At 36.3% G+C, this 23,905-nt stretch overlaps 3 protein-coding genes and 1 pseudogene across 3 annotated transcripts; 2 read left to right on the top strand and 2 right to left on the bottom strand.

Annotated features, from left to right (window-relative positions):
* On the top strand, positions 84 to 2,680 carry LOC104724406. Its single transcript, XM_019231971.1, has one exon. The coding sequence runs from the start codon at positions 377 to 379 to the stop codon at positions 2,678 to 2,680; it is 2,304 nt and encodes a 767-aa protein (XP_019087516.1). The 5' UTR covers positions 84 to 376.
* Positions 8,639 to 10,461, top strand: LOC104724405 (uncharacterized F-box/LRR-repeat protein C02F5.7-like). The gene has a single exon (XM_010442891.2). It carries the CDS (start codon positions 8,812 to 8,814, stop codon positions 10,285 to 10,287), a length of 1,476 nt encoding a protein of 491 aa, XP_010441193.1. The 5' UTR covers positions 8,639 to 8,811; the 3' UTR covers positions 10,288 to 10,461.
* LOC104728400 lies at positions 13,870 to 15,523 on the bottom strand (annotated as a pseudogene).
* On the bottom strand, positions 22,702 to 23,486 carry LOC104724404 (cyclin-dependent protein kinase inhibitor SMR3-like). Its single transcript, XM_010442890.2, has one exon. It carries the CDS (start codon positions 23,231 to 23,233, stop codon positions 22,889 to 22,891), a length of 345 nt encoding a protein of 114 aa, XP_010441192.1. The 5' UTR covers positions 23,234 to 23,486; the 3' UTR covers positions 22,702 to 22,888.

Below are 23,905 nucleotides of genomic sequence, written 5' to 3'. Positions count from 1 at the left end.
AGCCATGGCAGTCTAAACTCTAGCTCTTCTCTTCCAGAAAGGTAATACGCCATAACGTTGTCTTCTGCCATGCTAGTATGAAAGTATGCTCTGTGGTTGCCATATTAATGGATCCTCCACATCAGAAATCTAACTATGCTAAGAAAAAACGGTATGGAGAAAAATTTCTATGAGGTTGTAATGCTCGAAGTACCTTGAGGCTTTTAATGTTGCAATAGTTTTGCCTCGGTTTGCGTAGCTAAGCACCTCTTGATTGATTTCTCTATATTCGTAGTAGGTAAAATAAAACAGGGAGACAACTTATGGACTGTTATTACTTCAATGGTTAGAAGAGAGTTATAGTATTTTGTCTTGGTTTCTGGTCCTATCTTATATTATGGAAAGTTCATCTTCTTTGTCTAAAACCCCTTCTTTTCGACGATCAACTTCTAAAAAGATTGATTACTTATATGAAGTAGAGTATGTGAGTGATGATAGCAAAGTTCCTATTACCCAACTCCCATTACTTAATCCTTACAAAGCTTTCACCAAACCAAATTCCACTTTTCCAAAAGACATTCGCCAGGTGTTTGTCCCTAACAAACATAATGCAAAGGAGCTTGTTCTAGCCTCTCCGTTGGAACAACACCTTATCCCGGCGACAGAAACAGAACAGATGATTCCCCTCAGAATCAATGAAGGCATGATACATCATTGGCGAACTCAAGGATATACTCATCTTCACTATGGAGCAATACGTTTGGCGCTAACACTCCATGGCAGAAAAGGCTTACCAGTTGTAGCACGGGTAGCTCTCCTTGACACCCGATACAAGGAATACCAGCATGCTTGTATTGCAACTATCCAGACAACACTAAACGCTGGCACTGTTTTCGTCACCCTCTTCCCAAATTTCAACGTGGCATTGGAAGACCCTCAAATATATCAGAACATGCAAATCCAGCTGCAAATCACAGGCGCTCCACAGATTGGAAACACATATGCGGCAACACTTCACCATCAAATGGCGTACAGAGTCCAAAATCATGCAATGGACTTAAGTCTCCCAAGAGACACTGAAGATGCACTACTCATACAATTGGAGTCACAGCATAGCCCGTCGTGCATCCATATTCCTAGACAGATTCCTAGAGATGAGCTTGTCAAGTTACTTCCAGAATCATGGGTTACCAATTACGAAAAACTCCATGACCGGAGTACCCCAATACAATCGGTGGACTCTTCTATTCATAGGAGAAAAGATGGAGCTGTAGAGATTGCCTTCAAGCAACAAGAAGAAAAGTCAAGACCAACGGCTTTCTGCACAGAAATCAATACAATTACTCCTTTTGAAGACACTCAAACCTTGGAGATCAATCCACGTTTAGATGGTGTTCCGATCTCATCCTTTGATTCGTTGGGAGATCCCATTTACTCTTTCCAAGATGAAACAGGCCACAAATTCTTTGATGTTTGCGATTGCCAACACTGTCAGATGAATAGTTCTGATGATGATGACACCCCAAGGCGTAGGAGAAAAAAGAAAACTACACAACAAATTCTCAAAGAACGATTTGAGTCTGGAGATCCACAAGTTGGCCTTCTCGGAGAACCAAGTGGCAAGAATTTTGAATACTATGTATTGTATTCAGGTGGCTCAACTCCCACAACACCTGAAAAAGAAGAGGTACAACTAAGTTACATGTTCGGACCCCCATCCCAGCAGGATTCACCATTTCCATCCAAGGAGTTTGAAGAAAGCAATATAAAGCACTCATGGAAAATCCGGAATCCAAATGTTAAGAATCCAGATGGTTCAGTAAAGCAGATCAGTGCCGCAGAAGCAACGTTAAACTGGCAGTCGGAGAACGCCGTAACCCAAAACCATCTATTAAGCCAGATTGACAAAAAGGTAACCATCATGGACCTTTCCATTAAAGAACTCACCAAAAAGATAATCTCTCTCCACCAAGAACTTCTCCACCTTGCAACTACTGTCTCCATGAACTCTCCCCTCATGTTCCAAAAAGAGTCTGAGCTAAAGTCCCTTAAAGCTCAATTACACTCCTTACAAAACCAACCCAAAACTCAACCACCAACTCCATATGACCTTTTTACACCATATCCCATCTACACACCACCTTACACAGCCCAAACACAACCTTTATCTTTTTCCCAAGACCCAAGTATTTTTGGAGCATCCTCCTTCTTACCAACAAAAGTTCTCTATGAACAACAGTCTACCAAAAAGAAAAAACCAACAGAAAAAAGACTAGGGAAGGAAGCCATACTTGAACCACCCAAACCGATTACCGAGACATCAAAATCTCAGGACCAACCCGAAGCCAGCAAAATGCAATTCATGGTGGAGCACGCTAATCCAATCACTGTTTTTCTCGAGAAGGTCGCAAAACAAGAAAAAAGACTTTCTCAAGGAAGTATGATGAATAAGGTACCAACAACATTAAAAGATGAGAATGATGAGGCCATGATCCCACATTTTATGATGGCTTCACCTACTGTGGTTGAAGAAGACATAGAGAGTGAAGGTGGAAACGTATATGAAGAAACCCAAGAACTGGACAAGATCAGACAGAAGGAAACCCGCGGTTTAGTACAGAACCACATAAGGGTTTCTCTTTTGATGATGTTCCCCCTTCAAAATGGCGTGACAAAGTATATGAGATGCATGCATGGCTAACAGAACAACAACTTAACCCAGGAGCCACTTTACCTACATCGATTGATAAACTGGTGGCTAAATTCCAAGGACGTCTCAGGCAATGGTGGATAAGCCTAGGTCAATATCGACAATTACAAATCCGACAATCTCCAACAATCGATGCTTTGGTGGGACACATTCATAATGAATTTCTCGGCACATGGGATCACTATACTATCCAAGCAAGAGAAGAATATCTTAGCATGAGATGATGTTCCTTCAAGAGGAAGGATCTTGAAAGACATTATGAGCGGATGTCAAAGAGATTCTATGCCCTAAATAGAATAGATGATGTCAACCTCAAACAGGTGTACCTGAATTCACTTCCAGAACCACTTGGAAATGAAACGTCAAGGGTATTGTCTCTCAAGAATATGCCTCTCAATCAAACTTCACTCGGAGAAATATATCAAATTTCTCTGCNAAAGCAGATCAGTGCCGCAGAAGCAACGTTAAACTGGCAGTCGGAGAACGCCGTAACCCAAAACCATCTATTAAGCCAGATTGACAAAAAGGTAACCATCATGGACCTTTCCATTAAAGAACTCACCAAAAAGATAATCTCTCTCCACCAAGAACTTCTCCACCTTGCAACTACTGTCTCCATGAACTCTCCCCTCATGTTCCAAAAAGAGTCCGAGCTAAAGTCCCTTAAAGCTCAATTACACTCCTTACAAAACCAACCCAAAACTCAACCACCAACTCCATATGACCTTTTTACACCATATCCCATCTACACACCACCTTACACAGCCCAAACACAACCTTTATCTTTTTCCCAAGACCCAAGTATTTTTGGAGCATCCTCCTTCTTACCAACAAAAGTTCTCTATGAACAACAGTCTACCAAAAAGAAAAAGCCAACAGAAAAAAGACCAGGGAAGGAAGCCATACTTGAACCACCCAAACCGCTTACCGAGACATCAAAATCTCAAGACCAACCCGAAGCCAGCAAAATGCAATTCATGGTGGAGCACGCTAATCCAATCACTGTTTTTCTCGAGAAGGTCGCAAAACAAGAAAAAAGACTTTCTCAAGGAAGTATGATGAATAAGGTACCAACAACATTAAAAGATGAGAATGATGAGGCCATGATCCCACATTTTATGATGGCTTCACCTGCTGTGGTTGAAGAAGACATAGAGAGTGAAGGTGGAAACGTATATGAAGAAACCCAAGAACTGGACAAGATCAGACAGAAGGAAACCCGCGGTTTAGTACAGAACCACATAAGGGTTTCTCTTTTGATGATGTTCCCCCTTCAAAATGGCGTGACAAAGTATATGAGATGCATGCATGGCTAACAGAACAACAACTTAACCCAGGAGCCACTTTACCTACATCGATTGATAAACTGGTGGCTAAATTCCAAGGACGTCTCAGGCAATGGTGGATAAGCCTAGGTCAATATCGACAATTACAAATCCGACAATCTCCAACAATCGATGCTTTGGTGGGACACATTCATAATGAATTTCTCGGCACATGGGATCACTATACTATCCAAGCAAGAGAAGAATATCTTAGCATGAGATGATGTTCCTTCAAGAGGAAGGATCTTGAAAGACATTATGAGCGGATGTCAAAGAGATTCTATGCCCTAAATGGAATAGATGATGTCAACCTCAAACAGGCGTACCTGAATTCACTTCCAGAACCACTTGGAAATGAAACGTCAAGGGTATTGTCTCTCAAGAATATGCCTCTCAATCAAGCTTCACTCGGAGAAATATATCAAATTTCTCTGGCAGCCCTTGAAAAGCTATGCAACCACCAGAAGTTTTTCAAACAGCTTCAGGAACAAGGAAAACTTCTAGGAAAAGCATGTGATCGGCCGGAACTCAGTATCAAATGCAGAGAAAAGAAATGCCATTGTTCTACAAGTCATGGAAAAGAAAAAAGCTATAGAAGCAAGTGGCAGAAGAAATATCCAAAGTTATCTTCTAGAAAGAAATGGAAATTCTTCAGGAAGAAAACTCAAAGAGGTTTCAAAAAATCAGACAGATGTTACATCTGCAAGAAGAAGGGACATTATGCGAAACAGTGTCCTAACAAGAAGAAGAGAGAGAACCTCCTTGGCTACTTGGCACAAGTTGAAGATATTGATGACTCGGATATTCAATCCATCTTTTCCCTTGATGATGAACCAACTGATGATACAGTTCTTGCAATGGGTATGGAGTTTGAAGATGAATCTTCAGAAGAGGATACTGGAGATGAAAGCGATAGAGACGACCAGTTCATGTTGTTTGACCTCTACACATTCGATTTCTGCAAAGTAGAGCAATCACATCAAGAAGAATTGGTGTATCTAACCCAACCATCTCCAAATGCCAAGATCTACATCTTCCCAAACAAGTATGATAAACCAATACCGGTCATTGCCTATTTTGACACTGGAGCTGCTTCATCCATCATCAAACCAGACCTCCTCCCAGCTTCACATTGGAATTCATGTTCAGTCGCTTTCAAAGCAGCCAACGGCCAGATATTTCATATCTCTCTTATCAGCAAGCCAATATACATCCAACTTTTCCCCGGATACATGATTAAATCCAAAGTATTTGGTTCTGAACTCCCTGGAAAGGACTTTATACTTGGATTTGATATCCTCCATAGTCTTCGGAGAGTTTCGTGGCACCCAAAAGGTCTCAAGCACAAAAATCAGCTGCTACCTTGGACAACGGTGTCTCATCTATACCCTATGGAGATGCTTAATCCCATAAAAGAAGAAATAGCAAAGACATCTTGCGCCACCTCTCATTCGGAGTTTCTCACAAAGTGCTCATCTCCTTTATGGAAGAATCCAGATTTCTTCATATCCTTACCTTTCAAGAAGAATGAAGATATCAACCCAACTAAAGCAAGTCACCCAGGAATGAACCCAGATCACTACAATCTTGCACTCGAAGAGATTGACCAACTCCAAAAAGAAGATCTCATTGAGAAGACCACTTCACCTTGGGCATGCGAAGCATTCTACGTCAACAAACGGGCTGAACAGGTGCGAGGAAAACTCAGATTGGTCATCAACTATCAACCACTCAACCATTTCCTTGCCGATGACAAGTTTCCTTTGCCAAAGAGAGAAGTGTTATTCCAAAAACTCCCGCAAGCACAAATCTTCTCCAAATTTGACTTAAAAGCAGGATTTTGGCAGCTTGGAATCAAACCAGAAGACAGACCAAAGACGGGATTTTGTGTACCAGATCGTCATTACCACTGGAAAGTCATGCCTTTTGGACTAAAGGTAGCTCCTTCATTATTCCAAAAAGCTATGATCAAGATATTCGAGCCTATCCTCCCAAATGCGCTGGTGTATATCGACGATATTCTGCTATTCTCGCCAGACATAGATTCCCACACTTCATTATTGGCAAAGTTCCACAGTATCGTACAAAAATACGGTATTATGCTATCAGAAAAGAAAATGGTGATCGGAGAAACGGAGATTGATTTTCTGGGAATGCACATATCCAAGGGAGAATACTACCTCCAACCTCACATTGCCACCCAACTCAATGAGTTTCCAGATGAACGACTATCTTTCAAGCAAGTCCAACAGTTTCTGGGGATTGTCAATTATATGTCGGATTTCATTCATGGTCTTGCAAAACACAGATCGGTTCTCTCTGCTCAACTCAAGAAAGATGCCCCTCCTTGGAGCCAGAAATGCACAGAAGCAGTAAAAGAATTGAAGAAAATTTCCACAACCTTACCAGCACTAAAAATCCCAGCAAAAGGAAAAAGAATTCTGCAGACGGACGCAAGTGATTGCTATTGGGGAGCAATACTCTTAGAAGAAGACGAGAAAGGTAAAAGACAGATATGTGGCTATAAAAGTGGAGTCTTCAAAGATAGTGAAAAACATTATCATTCTACTTACAAGGAGATACTCGCTGTCAAAAGAGGAATAGAAAAATTTGAGTTTCATTTGGTGGGCCAACATTTCCTCATCGAGATGGACATGTCATCCTTTCCAAAAATGATTCAGTTCAAGCAGAAGGTACTACCACAAGCTCAGTTACTCAGGTGGGCAAGTTGGTTTTCCCAGTGGAAATTCGATGTTAAACACATCAAAGGAAAAGACAACTTCCTCCCAGATTTTCTTTCAAGAACTCAGCGTCAAATCTCGACAATAGTACCCATGATATACACCCTCAGTCCAGACAATCCAACAGAAAATAACCTGCGAAAAAAGATTGCCGATATGCCGCATGGAATAAGAGAATCGTTACTCGACAATGTATTGATCTACAGAGGGATTGAGACACTACATGGTTTCCTAAAGCTTTATATACACCGGTATGGTCTTGATCAGGGTCCATTTCTTGGCCTCCCTTACCACCCGGCCTATCCCTTCCTTACCACCATCCATATAAACCCTGCTCATTATGGCCGGTTTCCTATAGAAGCATACCTCCTACTTTGGTACATGACAAATCGTTACACTATTGCAGTCCTCATCCACAAAAGTCAACTACTCTAGTACTTGGCGAAATGCATACTGACTAGACGAAAGGCGCATTACAAATTACTATACAAGTGGCTCATATTATTCCATGATGTTACCTGGTGGCAAGAACATGTTCGTGCACAGCCTGAGTTGGATATACTTGTCACGTTCAGGATCACTATAATCCAAGAAGAACAAGACGGAGAAATCATTATCCTAAAAAAATATGATACGAACGTTGAGACAAGCTACAATAACGATCTAAGTATCCTTGGATTTCCTAAAGACTCAGTCCCAATGCACAGCACAAACTACCCAAGCGATGACTTAGGACATCTAATTTTTAGGAACATATTTTAAAAAATTCTGGTTTTTTACCTAAAAAGAAAAATATCAGAGGACATTTTATTATGAGTAATTTTTATTGGATTTTTTTACCATGTTTGTGGACTTTAAGTTAACCAAAATATTTATCAATATAAAGTTATATATTGTCTATTGTTCATAAATTTAATAGTGATATTTTGGTTTCCAAAGATAACTTAGTATGATTGTAGTTTTTACAAACGGTATATGTATATGGGATTTTTAAATGATTTTGTAACATAAAATTTTATTTTATTTGTATATAAAAAATAGAATGGCATTTTTTTTTTGTCTAGGAACTTAAATATGTCAGACCGGCTCTAAAAAGACCGATATAGCAAATAATAAAATAACAAACACAAAAGTAACATTTTTTAATTGAAAATAAGTTATAATACACGAACTTGACATAAAGCGTTTTAAATATTTTATATTTTATTTGGTGATTATGTCACCAAGTTTTTGTTTGAGGAAGTTTTTTCGTATTTATTTTATCAAACAAAATTTGCGAGGTTTTAAATTAAACACATTAAAGAAGTATTGAGCCATTTTCTTTACTTATAGAAATTGACAACAAAATTGTTTACTTACACACAAACACACGTAAAATTACTTAATTCACGCACTTGTCCTCGTATTTAAGTAAGAAAGGTAGCTTTATCTTTTCTTTAACGACATTTCCATTTTATCTTTAACGACAACTCAACCCTTAAAACAAAAAAGCACCTAACTCCTTATATTTCACCTAATTATTAAAACTGAAGAAAATAAATTATTAATTTCACAAAGTAATAAACATATTTTTGACTTAAGTGAAAGGTTGGTTCTTCTCCCTCAGTTGATTTAAGACCCATAGATTCCCTTTTTCTTTAGTTATTTATTTGGATAAATTATAATATTTGATTCTTTACAATGTCAACAAAAAGAAATAAAAGAAAAACTACTTTATCTGATAATTCTGATTGGATAATTAAATATGCTAACGTTAAAGAAAAAAAAACCTAACTAAATGCTAGATTGAAGACTTTACGTTATTATAAATCTTTTTTTTTGGTTAAAAATATAAATGTGATTATAAATATATTACAAATTTAATGCTATTAAATGTAAGAATTTTTCATACGACAAACACAACTCAACTTATCAAATTCTTTTTTCTTTTTGCCGTCTCTTGCGTGACTCAAGAATCAAACAACAACACAAGTGTCAAGAACCAGAGCCACGAAGAAGAAGAAGAAGAAGAAAAGTCTCATCATCTTCTTCTTTCGATTCCGATTTCTCCCAAAAAATGGATGAAGTTTTATTCGATGAGATTCTCGGCGAGATATTTACAAGACTGCCATCGTCTTCTTCCTCTTTCTCATCGTTACCTTCTTTCGAATCGGTTCCTCTTGTCTCAAAGCGATGGCTCCGTCTTTACAGAGCAACAAAGACTTCCATGTCTTTACAATTCAGTCCTCACGACGGTTCTGTGATTACCCTTTTGCCCTCTATCCTCCGTAACCGTCCTTCTCTCTCTTCCCTCTCTCTCTGCTTCCCTGTCACCATCAAAACCACAATCACTAACCCAATTTGTTCTTATAATGAGTATCACACGAGTTTCAACGATGAGCTCATCTCAATCATATCTTCTTGCTGCTTCAACCTCAGAGATTTCAGTTTCTTGTTCGGTCCGATCTCTTCATCATCTTTGCTTCCTCTCTCTACTTCTTTATCTCTCACTTCTCTATCCATCAAACTTTGGAAACAACAGAACTCAGATTTCACCTGGATTGCTCTGTTTTCATCTCTCAAGGAGTTATCAATCGATGTTCACACAAGAGATCCTTCATCTTCCGGGTCTAATACTAACCCGGAAGTTGTAGAATTGGGTTTGGAATCGGTTTCTTTATCCGGAATCCAATCTGATGATGATGGAGTTAACTGGTTATGGAAGAGTTGCAGAAAGTTAAAGAAACTGAAACTGAAACGTTGCGGAAGCATTGGAGAAACAGAGTTTTTAGGGCTGTGTTTGATGAACGTGGAAGAGATTGAGTTAATAACGTGTAGGAGTGTGGTTGATGTGGTCTTGCTGAAAGTTACAGAGATTTGTGAGTCTTTGAAGTCTCTGTTGATACATGATGGTGGAAGCAAAGATGGGTTGGTTCACTTCATGAACAATGCTACATGTTTTGATACTTTGGAAAGACTCGATTTGCGTCTACCTATGGATTTGACCGATGATCATCTTGTCTCTCTCGCTACCAATTTCAAGTCTCTGTCTAGTATCAGGCTTACAAGCGGCACTTTTGTGTCTGGTTTGAGTCTAAAGATGTTGGCTCTAAGCTTTAGCTCGAGTCTTGAAGAGCTTTCATTGCTTAGCTGCAACGCGATTGAACGAGAGCGTGGTTTGTTGGCGACGTTAGGACAGCATTTGAGAAGGTTGAGGAAACTAGATCTGACTCGGAACGAGTGGTTGTTCGACAAAGAAGTTGTTTCGATGCTGGCTTCTTGCAATGGTTTGGTTGAGTTGAATCTGAGAGATTGTAAGCATTTGACAGATGCGGTGTTGGTTGCTTTGAACAAACACTGTGTGAAGTTGAAGACTTTAGACATCGTAGGTTGTCGGTTGATGGGGCCTGGTGATGTGGAGGCTTTTGTGATGAACTCGTCACAATGGTTGAAGAAGCTTGTGGTTGAAAAGAACCAGACTACAGAGGCTACACTCAACTTGGCTTCGAGTAAGCTAATTGAAACTGTTGTGTTCCCTTCTCTTGTTTGGTAGTCTCAGTTGGATTGGTGTTTGAATAAAGGAAAGGCCTAATAATGCGATGTGGCATTCTAATAAATTAGGGGATTTATTTAAGTTATCGTCTTTATGGAATAATGCAAAAGGAAAGTTGTAATAAACTCTTGTGGAATTTGCAAAAGGAAAATAATTTATTTGTGTTTTACAATATTTTAAAGACCGTTTTTATAAAGCATACGATTTGATAATACAAAAATACAAAAACTGTATACAAAGTCGAGTTCCTAACTAAAATTATATGTGAGGGTCTGTCCAAAGGCTTATAAGATTGATTTTGAATTCAACAAAAGGCAAATGATTCTCTTAAATTTTAGAAAGATGCTCTTTGATCTTTGTATCTCTGTAAGCAGTTTGTAAGTTGTACTCAAATTTGGGCTCTATGATTATATTGGGATTTTGGCCATGAAAAAAGCTAAGTTCAAACCAATATATACTAGAATTTGAATTTTACAGGCTATATCTTTTGTAAAGTTATAAACTCTATATCTTTTGTAAAATTATAAACTCTTTGTATCCAAACAAGTCTCAACTAACATCTACACAATTTTTACAACCAAACACAATCATTTCCTTATTTGATAATATTAATTTCCTAAAATATATTTATCTAATTTAAATCAATATGTTAGATTAAAATATAATTCTTCTTTTATTTTTATTTAATCTTATATTTAATTATTTTAATTACTATTTAATACATAAAGTTAATAAAATTTTAGATTTTTTTCAGCATATAATGTGATTTGAATTTTTATAAACGGATATATATTAAAAATTGTCTTAAGATATTTGTAACCAAACAAGATATCCACATATAGAGCTCAGAATACATTTTTGGAGTACAATAGGGTGTCATCACTTTTTGCCAACTTTGGGTTGGATTTTTAACTAAAATTATAACCAATTCAATTATCTGGATCCTCCTTAAGATTGCCGAATATTTTGGGCCGGTTTTTAATCCATAGCATACTTATTTACATCCAATTAATGTCAATTAATGCACATTGTATCTTAGGAAAGATCTAATTTGCATGTCGAATTTTTAGGATTGAGTTTGACAAAAAGAATTGATAACCCAAATTATGTAATCATATCCTCTTAATTACATCCCTATAAAATAGAAACTAATTCAAGATAAATACATATTAGGATATATCTAATTTGCGTTTAATAAACGATAATAGACCCATAGTGTACCACGGGATAAAACCTAGTTAGGGATATATTGTGCTATCGTACTTAATATCACCAATATCCCACCAGCATAGCATAAGATCTTCTATTTAATGTTGTGACAGATAAGACCTCATTTCTCAAGAAATATTGAACAAGTGTTGTTAATTTTACCATTTTACCAAAAGATTTGGTGGCTTACTTGTTGAAAATTGAACTCCTTGAACTTTTTTTGGTTTGTCGAGTCTTCTTAGGTGGCAATTGTTAAAAGCCCGACTCTTATATGGTAGTGGGAGTATTTAATCTTAGTGCTAAGAGTCTGTTAGTTGTTATGTTTTCTTAAGCAGTTTTATATATTGGAGTTTGTTTCTGTAAGGCTTTTTTACATAAGCAAAGCCATTGTCTACATTATGAAATCAGAGTTTTATTCAATACAAGACGCTTGCTTATCGTTTTTTTTTCAGAGTAGTATCAGAAGTACGAATGGGAGATGATTATGAAAATATCAGTGACGGTATCAGAGTTTCTGGTGTGCTGTATTTGGCAAGATTTGAAAATTGGGTTTAATTCGACAAAAATTTTAAAAAACCGAAAATTTGAAAAATCAAATAAACCAACCCAATTAAACCAAGAATGCCCAGGACTAGACAAAAAAGTCATACTCCTGCTTTAAAGTTTTTGTATACGATTAGACATTTAGACGTAAGTCACGTTCGTTTGGTGAACCAGATGCAATATCTGGATGCAAATGCTTATTGTTGTTCGTTTAGTAACAATTAGGAACTCATCTGAATACAATATCTGAATACATTTTAAAAACTCATCCAAAAAAAACTGAATTTCTAGATGAGATTTTTTAGAGAGTTTGGATGAGGTAAACTCATCTATAAATTGTAAAAATCAAAAATACCCATATTTTAATTAAATAACTCCAAAATATTTTTTTTCAATTCTAATATATATACAACTCTAAAATTCCAATTCTTCACCCACCAACTTGCAAAATCTCATTTTTATCTAAAACCGCAAAATCTCGTTTTCCCGCCAAAACCACAAAATTTCGCTTTTCCCGTCAAACCGCAAAACTCGTTTTTCTACAAAAAAACACAAAAACATGAAAACTCGTTTTCCCGTCAAAACTGCAAAATTTTGCTTTCCCACCAAAACCGCAAAATTACGTTTTTCCGTCAAAACCGCAAAGTTACGTTTCCCGCCAAACTTGCAAAATCTCGTTTTTCCGCCAAAACCGTAAAATCTCGTTTTCCATTAAAAACTGCAAAATCTCGTTTTTCCGCTAAAACCGCTAAATCTCATTTTCCTGTAAAAACTGCAAAATCTCATTTTCCCACCAAACTCGCAAAATCTTGTTTTCCTGCCAAAACCGCAAAATTACGTTTTCCCGCTAAAACCGCAAAATCTCGTTTTCCGCCAAAACCACAAAATCTCTTTTTCCGCCAAACCGCAAAATTACGTTTTTCCACAAAAAAATGTAAAATTTTATTTTCTCGCCAAATTCGTAAAATCTTGTTTTCCTGCCAAAACTGCAAAATTTGTTTTTCTACCAATAACACAAAATCTCATTTTTAAATATTTATTAAATATATATGAAAATAAGGAAAAAAAGCATAAGTAAATTTAAACCACTAAAACATATTCAACATAAAATAAAGGATTTTTTGGTATTTTATATATATTGTATCCAAATACAGATATCAAATTACAAAACAAACATAATTGAATCGAGATAAAATTTATGGACACATGAACCAATATTTAGATGTTGCGTCCAAATAGTGTGTCTTAATACTATATCTAGATATTTTGTCTAGTTCACTAAACAAACAACGCCGTATTCGTTATTTTTTTATGGAAAAATTTCATGCAATGAAATGAACCAAGCCATCTGATGGATGAGGTGTCAATTAATCTTGGGAGTGAGTCAATGCAGACAGACAGACACACGTGTTGTTGACGACTACGTGGAAAGACCAAACTCCCACAACTCACAAGTCACAAACACAGCCGCCACTACAAAACCCTGCTTTTCCCGGACTGATGACTCTCTCCCGCCAACTTCCCATTTTTTTCACTTTTCTTCTCTAATCAAAATTTTTTTCCCTCTCTCAATTTTCCCGCCACAATTAATCGGGCAAGACGGGCAGAAGAAGTCAAAACCGCGTTAAGAGTGAAGAAGAATGGGCAAAATAGTCATTTGGTTTTCTGAAAACCCGAAGAACTCTAGTAACCAAAATACTCGGTTTAGTTTGGTACTGAGACATGTACCCCTTCCTAATTTGGTCACCCGTACCCACTTTTACAAGGCTACCTCGAACGATCTGTAACAAGTTTTCTCTGACTGCTACGAAACTTACATTCGTTTACATCTTAAGGGAAAAGTGGCTGGTGTAGGAGTCCCGCTGTTTCAGGATATCCCAACATTATGTTAAGATTCTGCAACGCTTGTCCCGAAGCTCCTTTCACCAGATTATCAATCTGTAACAACACCACCACAAAGAGTTTTTTTATATACGAATTTAGCTTTATAGATAAGTTAGAGATGAGTTTATAACAGAATATGGTTATATTTACCCCTGTGATTATGATAGCTCTTCCGGGGATTCGATCAGGATAGACATTCATATGACTATAGTTTGATCCTCTAACGTTGTGTGTCCTAGGAACAACTCCTTCATCCAACACTTTGACAAACTCTTCATCCTACAAAACATTTTGCAAGGGTAATCAATCATTACCTCATAAGACGTCCTCAATTGCTGGTGTAAGCATCTTGGGTTGTAACTCCGGGAGCCATTTCCACATATATAGTTGATTGCATTCCGCGGATCTACACAAACAACGAAGATCAATAAATCGGTTTTGAGGCTTAAGGTTTATGTACCATTGGCATGAGATGCGGCGTAAAACTGACTGTTACTTTTGATTGTGTAACATCAGATAAGCCCTGTTCAATTTCAGGAACTGCAAAACAAAAAGAAAATAGTAATAATTCAAATCATTGAACCAATCTTTTTACTCATTGCAATGATTATCAAATCGTGACATACCAATGGTATGATACCATGGCGATGTCGTGTGGCACCATAAAAAGAAATGCCTTCAGCTATCTCAGAGTAAAGATTCGCCTCCTTAGCACCACGTCCTGATGATTATTTTCATATCATGTCAAGAAACTAGAAACATTCTCCCTGCATCATTGTTCATGAATAATGATCACAGAGTAAGCTCAAACCTGCTCCACTAACATCATCAATCACTATACACCATCACAAAGTAACATTGAACAGATTCATCACTTGGAATATATATCACTTATACTTGAGTTCTCAGGTGTGGGGAAACGCTTTCAATTGACTGGCCAGCTTTTCTATCTGCAGTCATCAGAATAACTTGGAAATGTGGATGATTTGCAACAAGCCTCACGATCTGCCATTCAATAAAATCATTGTTCAACTGAAAACTTACTAACTTATGAATTTGAAACAACACTTACATACCTCATCATCCATTCTTTCCCCTGAAATTTTAAAGAAGCTTAAAATCTAAATGACTACTAGGCTACTAAACTTAGCATATGTTTACTGCTTTGGCTAAATAAGGAGGAGAATACCCCAAAAAGCCACATTCTTGCAACAAGATGCATACCACATAAGCTCTGATTCATCTCAAAAACCAAAGAGTAAACTTTGAAACAGAAGAGAGAAAACAGCTTCAAACATTGCACAAACCTCAGCGCCAGTGTAGCCACTAGCACCAAGAAGACAATTCCGAATATCCCTTTCTGATTTATTTGCTGAAACTGTGAAGCTCTCTGAAGATAAAGAAGAAGCCATATGGGATCCCAAAGTTAGCTTATTGACTTGCTTATCTGCTAGACACAAAATCTTTTTGCAAAAAACAAGCTTCAATGAGGAATAAATAGATTTTCTTTGTTGAATATGATCAATGTGAAAAAAAAAACCTTGAACCAGCATCCTCCTTCGAAGCAGATTGAACTCAAAGCCGTCGACGCAATAGTCATTCTTGAACTTGGATACTGCAAGAATTCAAAAGTCAGGAAAAATAAAGCTTCTGGATGCAAATGGTTGCTTAAAATAAAAAAAATGGGTTGAATAATATTCAACTCATTCATCTCCAAAATAGTGGTTGAACAAGTTGAACATTTTTGCTGTAGGATTAGTTTATTTTTCCAACTTTTTAAGTTGAACAGGCTGAATAATTTTTTCCAACCTCTTCAACCTTTTCAATGCAAATGGTGAAAATTGGTTGAATAATTTTTTTCAACCTGTTCAATCCCTTCAACCTTACAACCATTTGCACCATTTATCTTTTTGCCTTCATTGTAATTTGAGATTGAGACATGTTATGATGAAAGATTGAAAGACCTCTTCAACTATTAATAATTTAGATTATTTACCGACCTAACCAATTTTTAACCGGCTCGGTTCACCCGAACCAACTAAATTTGGGATCCCACCAGTTTAACTTTGGAGATTGTGATGAATCCAAAAACAATTCTGGTTTTGATTTAGGAATTTTAGTGTTTAGGTTTCGTGAACAATCGATTAAAAGTAGGAGAAAGCTCAAAAGAGTTTGGGTAGTATACCGGTTTAGTTTGGTTCTTAATCAGGTTTGGGTAATTTCTTCTCTAACTAATTGTTTTGATCATTTTTCTTTTGAATGTACTAAACTGGTGTCTCTGAATTTTGTTTTTGTTTCACACTTTTTCAGTTGTATACCATTTGTTTACCACAAAGATTATGAATCAAACTCAAAGAGTATTAAACAATAAAAATGAATATTGCAATTTGCAACAAATAAATAATATATGCAATATATATAAAAACTTTTTTCTTATTTATTTGATCTCCAAAATTTAATAGATTATTATTGGTGTTGTGACAATGACTTTCGGCGAATTTCCGGTCAATTTCCGGCTAAATGACTAAACGAAGTTTTCGGGTCGATAGTGCAATGGAAAGCTGGTAACGAGTACTACAAGATGATATACTAATACGTCCAAAACGAAGTTGATTTGAATGAAAAATAAAGATGTGAAGTGAGCCACTTGGTATGGTTTGGGAAATATCCCACATCAGAAATGGGGAGTGCTTTTCACTTCTTTATATGAAACAACCCGACCCGTTTTTTTTAACAATAAATACAATATATAATTAAACATTCCATACTACTTAATTAAACCAACCCAAACCACAACTCCTCATTCAACCAATATGCACAGCGGAAACATACCAACAATACAAAACCAATACATCATCAATACAATAACATTCCTAACCATTCTATCCATCAACCTAGCATAACACTAACCAAGGTTCCAACATAAAAAATATAGCCAACAACACACAAACGAGACCCTAGATCATCCTCCTCCCCATCGCCATGATTCCACATCACATACCTGCACACCACAAACAACAATTGAGATGCGTAAGTATTATCACAAATACTTAGTGAGGCAATCCTCCCATCTACTGGGCTATACGCACAAACAACTGAGATTTCCAATGTTTAACAAACAACAAACAAAAATAACAAACCAGGAAACCGCAACACACAAGTTGGTGTCGACCGACACTGGCCACAACATGGCCCACCTGGTGTCGATCGACACCGATTCTGTAACATGATCTGCACGAAGCCAAAAGTCAAGGTCCGCTTCCCAAATCCTCCAAAAACCATCCAAAACTCCTGGAAACTCATGGAAACTACCAACCAATCACAACGACACAAGAATACAACACAAACAACCACAAAACAAGCAAACAAAGAATTCTCAGACTTAGATAAGCCATGGTCATGCACTCACCTTTGCCAATCAATGAGGAAAACGACCAACCCACGACCATAAATCTCCACAACAAGTTCCTTCCACGTTCTTAACCTTAGATCTCACTCCCCAAGCACAGATCTCTCAAAAACAAGAAAGGAACCTCACAAAACTCACTGGAAAGCTTCTCTCTCTCTCTCTTTCTTCTTCTATCTTCAACGAAACGGCTAAAGAAGAAAGAAGAAGTCGTTTTTTCCTTATAATAGTCGAGTTTAGGGCTTCCCCAAATCAACCATGCAAACCGGATGATTAAAATCGAACCGATTTGACCAACCACGAATGGTGTCGATCGATAACACTAGGAGTGTCGATCGACACCCCTACCAGAAATCGAATTTCTGGTTCGCGGATGTTACATTATATATGGTTTCACACTCTTCTAGTTTCAAAAGTGTGTAAGAGGAAGAGGGAAGGTTTCCAAACATGCGCCGAACCGGGCCGAGCGCGGCCTTTGGCTCTTGGGCTCTCTCGCTTCGTCGAGTTTTTTTTTGGACTGCATATAGGCCCTTTTTTTTGTAAGACTTGGCGTGAACTCTAAGTAACTTGGGAAATACTCCAAGGAAATTGCGGAGTACTTCGAGAATATTCTCTCACAACCCTACCTCCTCCTAATATATATAGAGCCACAACCTCTCATTAACCCTGAAGCTCTAAACACACAAAAACTCACAGTTTTAAAATCGCCTCTCCGAGTTTTTTTTTTGGACCGCATTTAGGCCCATTTATATTTTGGTAAGACTTGGCTAAACTCTAAGTAACTTGGGAAATACTCCAAGGAACTTGCGGAGTACTTCGAGAATATTCTCTCGCTTTCCTACCTCCTTCTACTATATATAGAGCCGCAACCTGTCATTATTTTCGAAGCTCTAAACACACAATAAACTCATTGTTCTAAAATCGTCTCTCTCTATCTCTCTCTCTCTCTCTCTTGCTTCGTCCAAAGTAAGTTCTTAGTTGTTAGTAGTCTCGAGAGTATAACGTAGATCTGTTCGCTTGAGTTCTATTACTTTTGTGCTAGAGTTTTAGTTTGTGATCGGTTGTATCCTGGAATTCATAAATTGTGATTGTCCAAACGCACTTACGGCTGATTTATTGTATTAAGAAAAAAGATATCATATCTTGTCTCCGTAATTTATATTATGCTTTATATTATGTTATTGTAATTCGTTTATGATTTCTTTATTTTAATACAATTCAAATTGAGAAAAGATGTGAATTGTATTAAAATAACGAAATCAAAAACAAATTATAATAACATAATATAAATCATAATAAATCACAGAGGCAAGATATGATATATTTTTCCTTAATTCAATAAAACGGTCGTAAGTCCTTTCGGACAATCAAAATTTATGAATCCCAGGATACAATCGATCACAAACTAAAACTTGAGCACGCGAGTAATAGAACTTAAGCGAACATATCTAGCTACATTATACTCACAAGACTACTAACAACTAAGAATTTACTTTGGACGAAGAGAGAGAGAGAAAGAGAGAGAGAGAGAGAGAGAGAGAGAGAGAGAGAGAGAGAGAGAGACAATTGTTGAACTGTGAGTTTTTGTGTGTTTAGAGCTTCATGAATAATGAGAGGTTGTGACTCTATATATAGTAGAAGGATGTACGGTTGCGAGAGAATATTCTCGAAGTACTCCGCAAGTTCCTTGGGAGTATTTCCCAAGTTATTTGGAGTTCACGCCAAGTCTTACCAAACAATAAATGGGCCTAAATGCGGTTCAAAAAAAAATTTGGCGAGGGGGGAATTCCCAAGAGCCCAAGAGCCCACGGCCGCGTCCGGTCCGGTTCAGGGCGCGTGTGGGAACCTTCCCTCTTCCTTTTACATACTTTTGAAACTAGAAGAGTGTGAAACCATATATAAAGGAGTGAAAAACAATTCCCATTTTCGATGTGGGACATCTCCAAAATCATCCCAAGTGACTCACTTCACACCTTTATTTCTCATTCAAATCAACTTAGGTTTGGACATATGAGTATTAGGGCTGGGCACGGGACGGATACCCTTGAATTTTCTCATACCCTTTACGCGACCCGACCCTAACGAGTAATAGAAAAAAATTACTCGTACTTGACCCTTAAATAACGGGTACCCGGTAAAAAATAGTTGACCCTTGAAATACCACCCTTTACTTTTACCCGGAAAAACGAGTATCCGGTAAAAAATTTCAATAATCACAATAATAATTTCATATTCCAAGATTCATGAAAAGGAAAAATTCATAACTGTATGCAACATATAGTTCCGAAAATTATAAAATTACAAATTTTAAAATAAACGTAAAATATAATTCAATTGGACGTCGTATATATCATTTCAGTTAGGCTAAGTTGAACTTAGACTTTAACTTTAACTCTATAATATATTTATAAATTAATAATAAATAATAATAATACAAAATATTAAAGTTTATTAACGGTCGAGTAACAAAACAGGTAAAGGTACAAGTAACGGGACGAGTATTGAAAGTAAAATAATTATAATACCCTTTACTTGACCCTAAAGCTGCAGGTACCTTTTTTGGGATAGGTACGAACCGAGTAACGGGTCAAATACGGGTAACGGTTAGTACTGTCCAAACCTAATGAATATACCATCTTGTAGTACTCGTTACCAGCTTTCCATTGCACTATCGACCCAAAAATTTTGTTCCGCCATTTGTCCGGAAATTGGCCGGTAAGTCACCGCAAAGTTATTGTCACAAAACCTACAATTTTTATAAACTTTATCTCTGAAATTGAGTTCCAACAATTAGTCCCCTACATAATAAGCACATGTATTGTTGAAGAGAGCTACTATCATATATAATATAGACAGAGAGTAAACCACATATGCATGTCTTTGTCCAAACAAAAGAGAACCAAAATTTCGAAAGTACAAAGAATGATAAAACCCAAAACAATATATAGAATTGACTATTAATATGTAAGCACACCATATGATCATGTTCACACAATAGACGATACGAAAGTATCTAAACACGGCATATGAATCATGAAGAATATATATTGCTTAAAACAATGTATGGAGAAGAAACAAACGTGTAAAACCAAAAGAAAAAAAAAAGGAGAGAAATTAAGAATCAAAGAAATTACTTAGGTAAACTAGTTAGAAGATGTTCTTTTACCTTTCAGAAACTGATTTATGCTTGTGTAATTGTGATCACGTTATCAATATATACATATACATATATATATCAAGATACGTATATTATATAACAAATAACAATTCTAAAGCCTCAAAACATTATAAAACAAAACCCAAAAATGAAGTAAATAATACGAGATTCTAACTCGCGACCATGCCTAGCTAGTCCAAAACTGTTTTTTTATTTAAGTTATCATATGTCGGACCTCACATTTTTATACGATATTCAAAAACGTTGGACCGTCTCTGACTACTCATACTGGTATAAATTGAACATGAGATATCAGATTCAACTCCTATCTTTCTTACTAAGATAATAAGATTCGTTGTATAGATATATAGTATCAAAAGAGGCCTTTGCGTCTAAAAGCAAACACAAAATGCTACTATTTTTGTTACGGTAATTTACAATACTATATAGCAAAGAAAACATAAATGTCAGCTTCATAACTATAACACTATAGAAGTGAGGGTACAAGATAAATTAAGTAACAAAAAATGCTGCTTGAAGCCTTTAAGCTTTATCCAATATCCATATTAGTGACAGTAAACTGACAAATGTAAGATGTTTTTTCTTTGTCTGTTCAAGATATGTGTGGTCTGACTTCTTTTAAATGGAAGGGTGGATAATTAAATAATAACATAACACATTTTGACAATTAAATAATATAGTCTTTAAAATATATTCTAAAATACTAATATTTTTCTCTTTATTTTTCTTCCATTTAATTAAGGTACAACCACTCAGACTTATATCAAATAGAAGTAAAAACAAGTTCTTCCCAAAACAAAAAAACATCAATGTAAACAATAAAAACCTGCTTTTGAAGTGAAAACTACACATTTTGGAAAGATGCTTTAGCTTAGAATTTAATTTTTAAAGTTTCCCGAAATGGAAAGATTTGGATGTCATAGGTTATGTGACACTGAAAGCTATTGTTTTGCAATTGCTACGTAATACGAGAAAGAAAAAAATTACAGACTTGTGAAACCTAATCCGCAAACTTGGGATTCTCATTTTGAATTGGTCACACCTTTGGCTGACGTTATAAATTTTCTTGAAGTCATGACGGTGGAATAAACTCGTTCACAAGAATGATCCAAACTCGTCAATCGTCATAGTCTCCTTCTATTCAAATATTTCTTCTTGTAATTTGGCATTTCAAAGAAAAGAAAAAAAGAGAAGAAAAAAAACACGAGTTTGGTCGTTGTCTCTTAAAGGAACCAAACAAGGCCTTAAGTCCCACATTGGATTCTTACATCGCACCGCTATTCTCTGAACACTATTTTGTCCTTTTCATGACTCAAATCCACAAGAACACAAAGCGAGATAGAGTGAGAATTAGTGATTTACATGCAACACATGTATTTAATATGCAATAGGGAGGGTATTGAGTATATTACAACAACTACTACTGGTGCGTAGCATGAGTAATTTACTAATCATAATGTTTTTTTTGGCGTTTATAAAATTGATTTATTACAATACAAAGTAGCGGTCAATGAAATAAAAGAGACTAGTGAGTGTGCAATTGTGCACGCAAAAAGCTCTTTAACCTGAAAAAAGAAGAATCATATAGAGACCTCCTTAAAAGAGTCATATGCATTGAAATTCTTCAGAATCCTTTTAAATCATAGAAAAAGATTACATGTGTGCATTATAAAATGATTCATCTCTTCTTTTTGAAAAAAAAATAGTATGATTTATCTCTTTTCATTTGAAATTAAAGATATGATATTAGATCCCACCATATTATTTGTTAATAAAAACTATATTGCCCCACATCTAGAATACTGGATAAAGTAACTTATATTTACATTGTATAAACCTCAAAATAAAATTAAATCAGAACCGAAACCTCAATTCAACCTATGTAAGAAATAATTTACTACTATATAAAACATTATTACGTGTGGAAACAACATAAATAAATATATCTACAAAGTACAAACGAGTAATATATCCGTAGTGTAGAGTCAAAGGCTTGACGTGTGGACTTCTCATAAATTACTTGTACAATATTATTATATTTTGGTGGATGAGCTAAATTGGTAAGATTTGCTCACGTCACTTCCTCTAGTCTCCGTCGGCTGAATCTTAAGGTTTAGACTTTAGAGACTGTAAATATTCTACATTCACATTAGTGTTAACCTAAATATTAAGGAAACAAAATGTGATGAACACATAATGGAATAAGGCGAATTTAAAAGCTACGCATAATCATCAGTAGTTTCAGAATCTTTGTACAACAAACATTCTTTTATAACAAGAAAAAAAAATACAAAAAATCTAACTCTTAAGTCTTAATTAATAAAAACTATATTTAAAATATATATGATTAGAAAAACTATATTTATTTAAAAAAAGGTTCACTAACGGCGGCGTATGAACACAGCCTCTAAATCAGAAGGAGGCGTAAAGAACTCTCTAACTGCGTTACTCCGACATTTTGACACCGGCCGACGTTTCCTCGGCGCCGGTGGACATTTAAGTATCTCCGGTATCTTCGCTTCTTTAGCCGTCGGCGTCGTCGAACATTCTTCCTCTTCTTCCTTGTAACAATCTTCTTCAACTTCGACTTCTATCTCCGGCGGCACTCTGATTTGTTTCGTCTTCACCGGTTTCAACGTCGCCCGAATCGAAATTCCGGCGATAACCCATTTCTTCCCGTCGGATTCTGAACCTCCGTCGAATTGAGACTTCTTCGAAAAACCCATCTTTCTCTTCAACTTAACACCAATCAAGATAACACAAAAACAGAGTAAAACCCGAAAAAAAAAGACAGAGAGACAAAAACAGAGACTTGTGGTTAGAGAGAATAAAATGAAAGTGGGAAAAAGATTAAACTTGTGGTCGTTGGTCAATTTTTTTTGGTGTGTGAAAGGATAAAAAAATGGAAATAAAAATTGTGAGAAAGAGAGGATTAAATAGTCAAAACAGAGTATTCTGTGTATGCCGAGTCTCAGGAGAAAGAAAAAATAAAGGAGATGAAGAAAGGGAAGGGGTGAATTTGGAAATTTAAAAGGAATAAAAATTTAGTTGCCCGAGAGAAATTTACGGGCAGGGTCTCTCAACCACCCGTCTATTTTTTTTTGGCGCGATAGTTTGAGAGTTTCACAACGGCTCTTTTTCCCGCTTTTTTATTGGTATTCTATTTTCCCGCGAGATTTTGTGAAACGGAAGAAGAGGAGAACAATCGATTTTGGGTTATTTTTTAATTGTTTTATCTCGGTTTAGGATAAAGTCGGATTAATTTCGGTTCAGATGAAAATCGATTCGGGTTAACTATAATTCATACGCTTTTTAATTTGCCGTCGTGGCTAATTAGTTTCACAATTTTAAAATCCATATTGGTGGTGCGGTATGATCAGTTTAAGTCACAGGCTCAC

This window comes from Camelina sativa, chromosome 11, assembly GCF_000633955.1.
Source record: "Camelina sativa cultivar DH55 chromosome 11, Cs, whole genome shotgun sequence".
Lineage (NCBI taxonomy): Eukaryota > Viridiplantae > Streptophyta > Magnoliopsida > Brassicales > Brassicaceae > Camelina > Camelina sativa.
The sequence above is the reverse complement of the archived record's forward strand: the minus strand, read 5'-3'. Positions and strand labels throughout refer to the sequence as shown.

Excerpts from the sequence above, each read along its gene's own strand:
- LOC104724406 (XM_019231971.1), top strand. The coding sequence starts at position 377 with ATGGAAAGTTCATCTTCTTTGTCTAAAACCCCTTCTTTTCGACGATCA.
- LOC104724405 (XM_010442891.2), top strand. The coding sequence starts at position 8,812 with ATGGATGAAGTTTTATTCGATGAGATTCTCGGCGAGATATTTACAAGA.
- LOC104724404 (XM_010442890.2), bottom strand. The coding sequence starts at position 23,233 with ATGGGTTTTTCGAAGAAGTCTCAATTCGACGGAGGTTCAGAATCCGAC.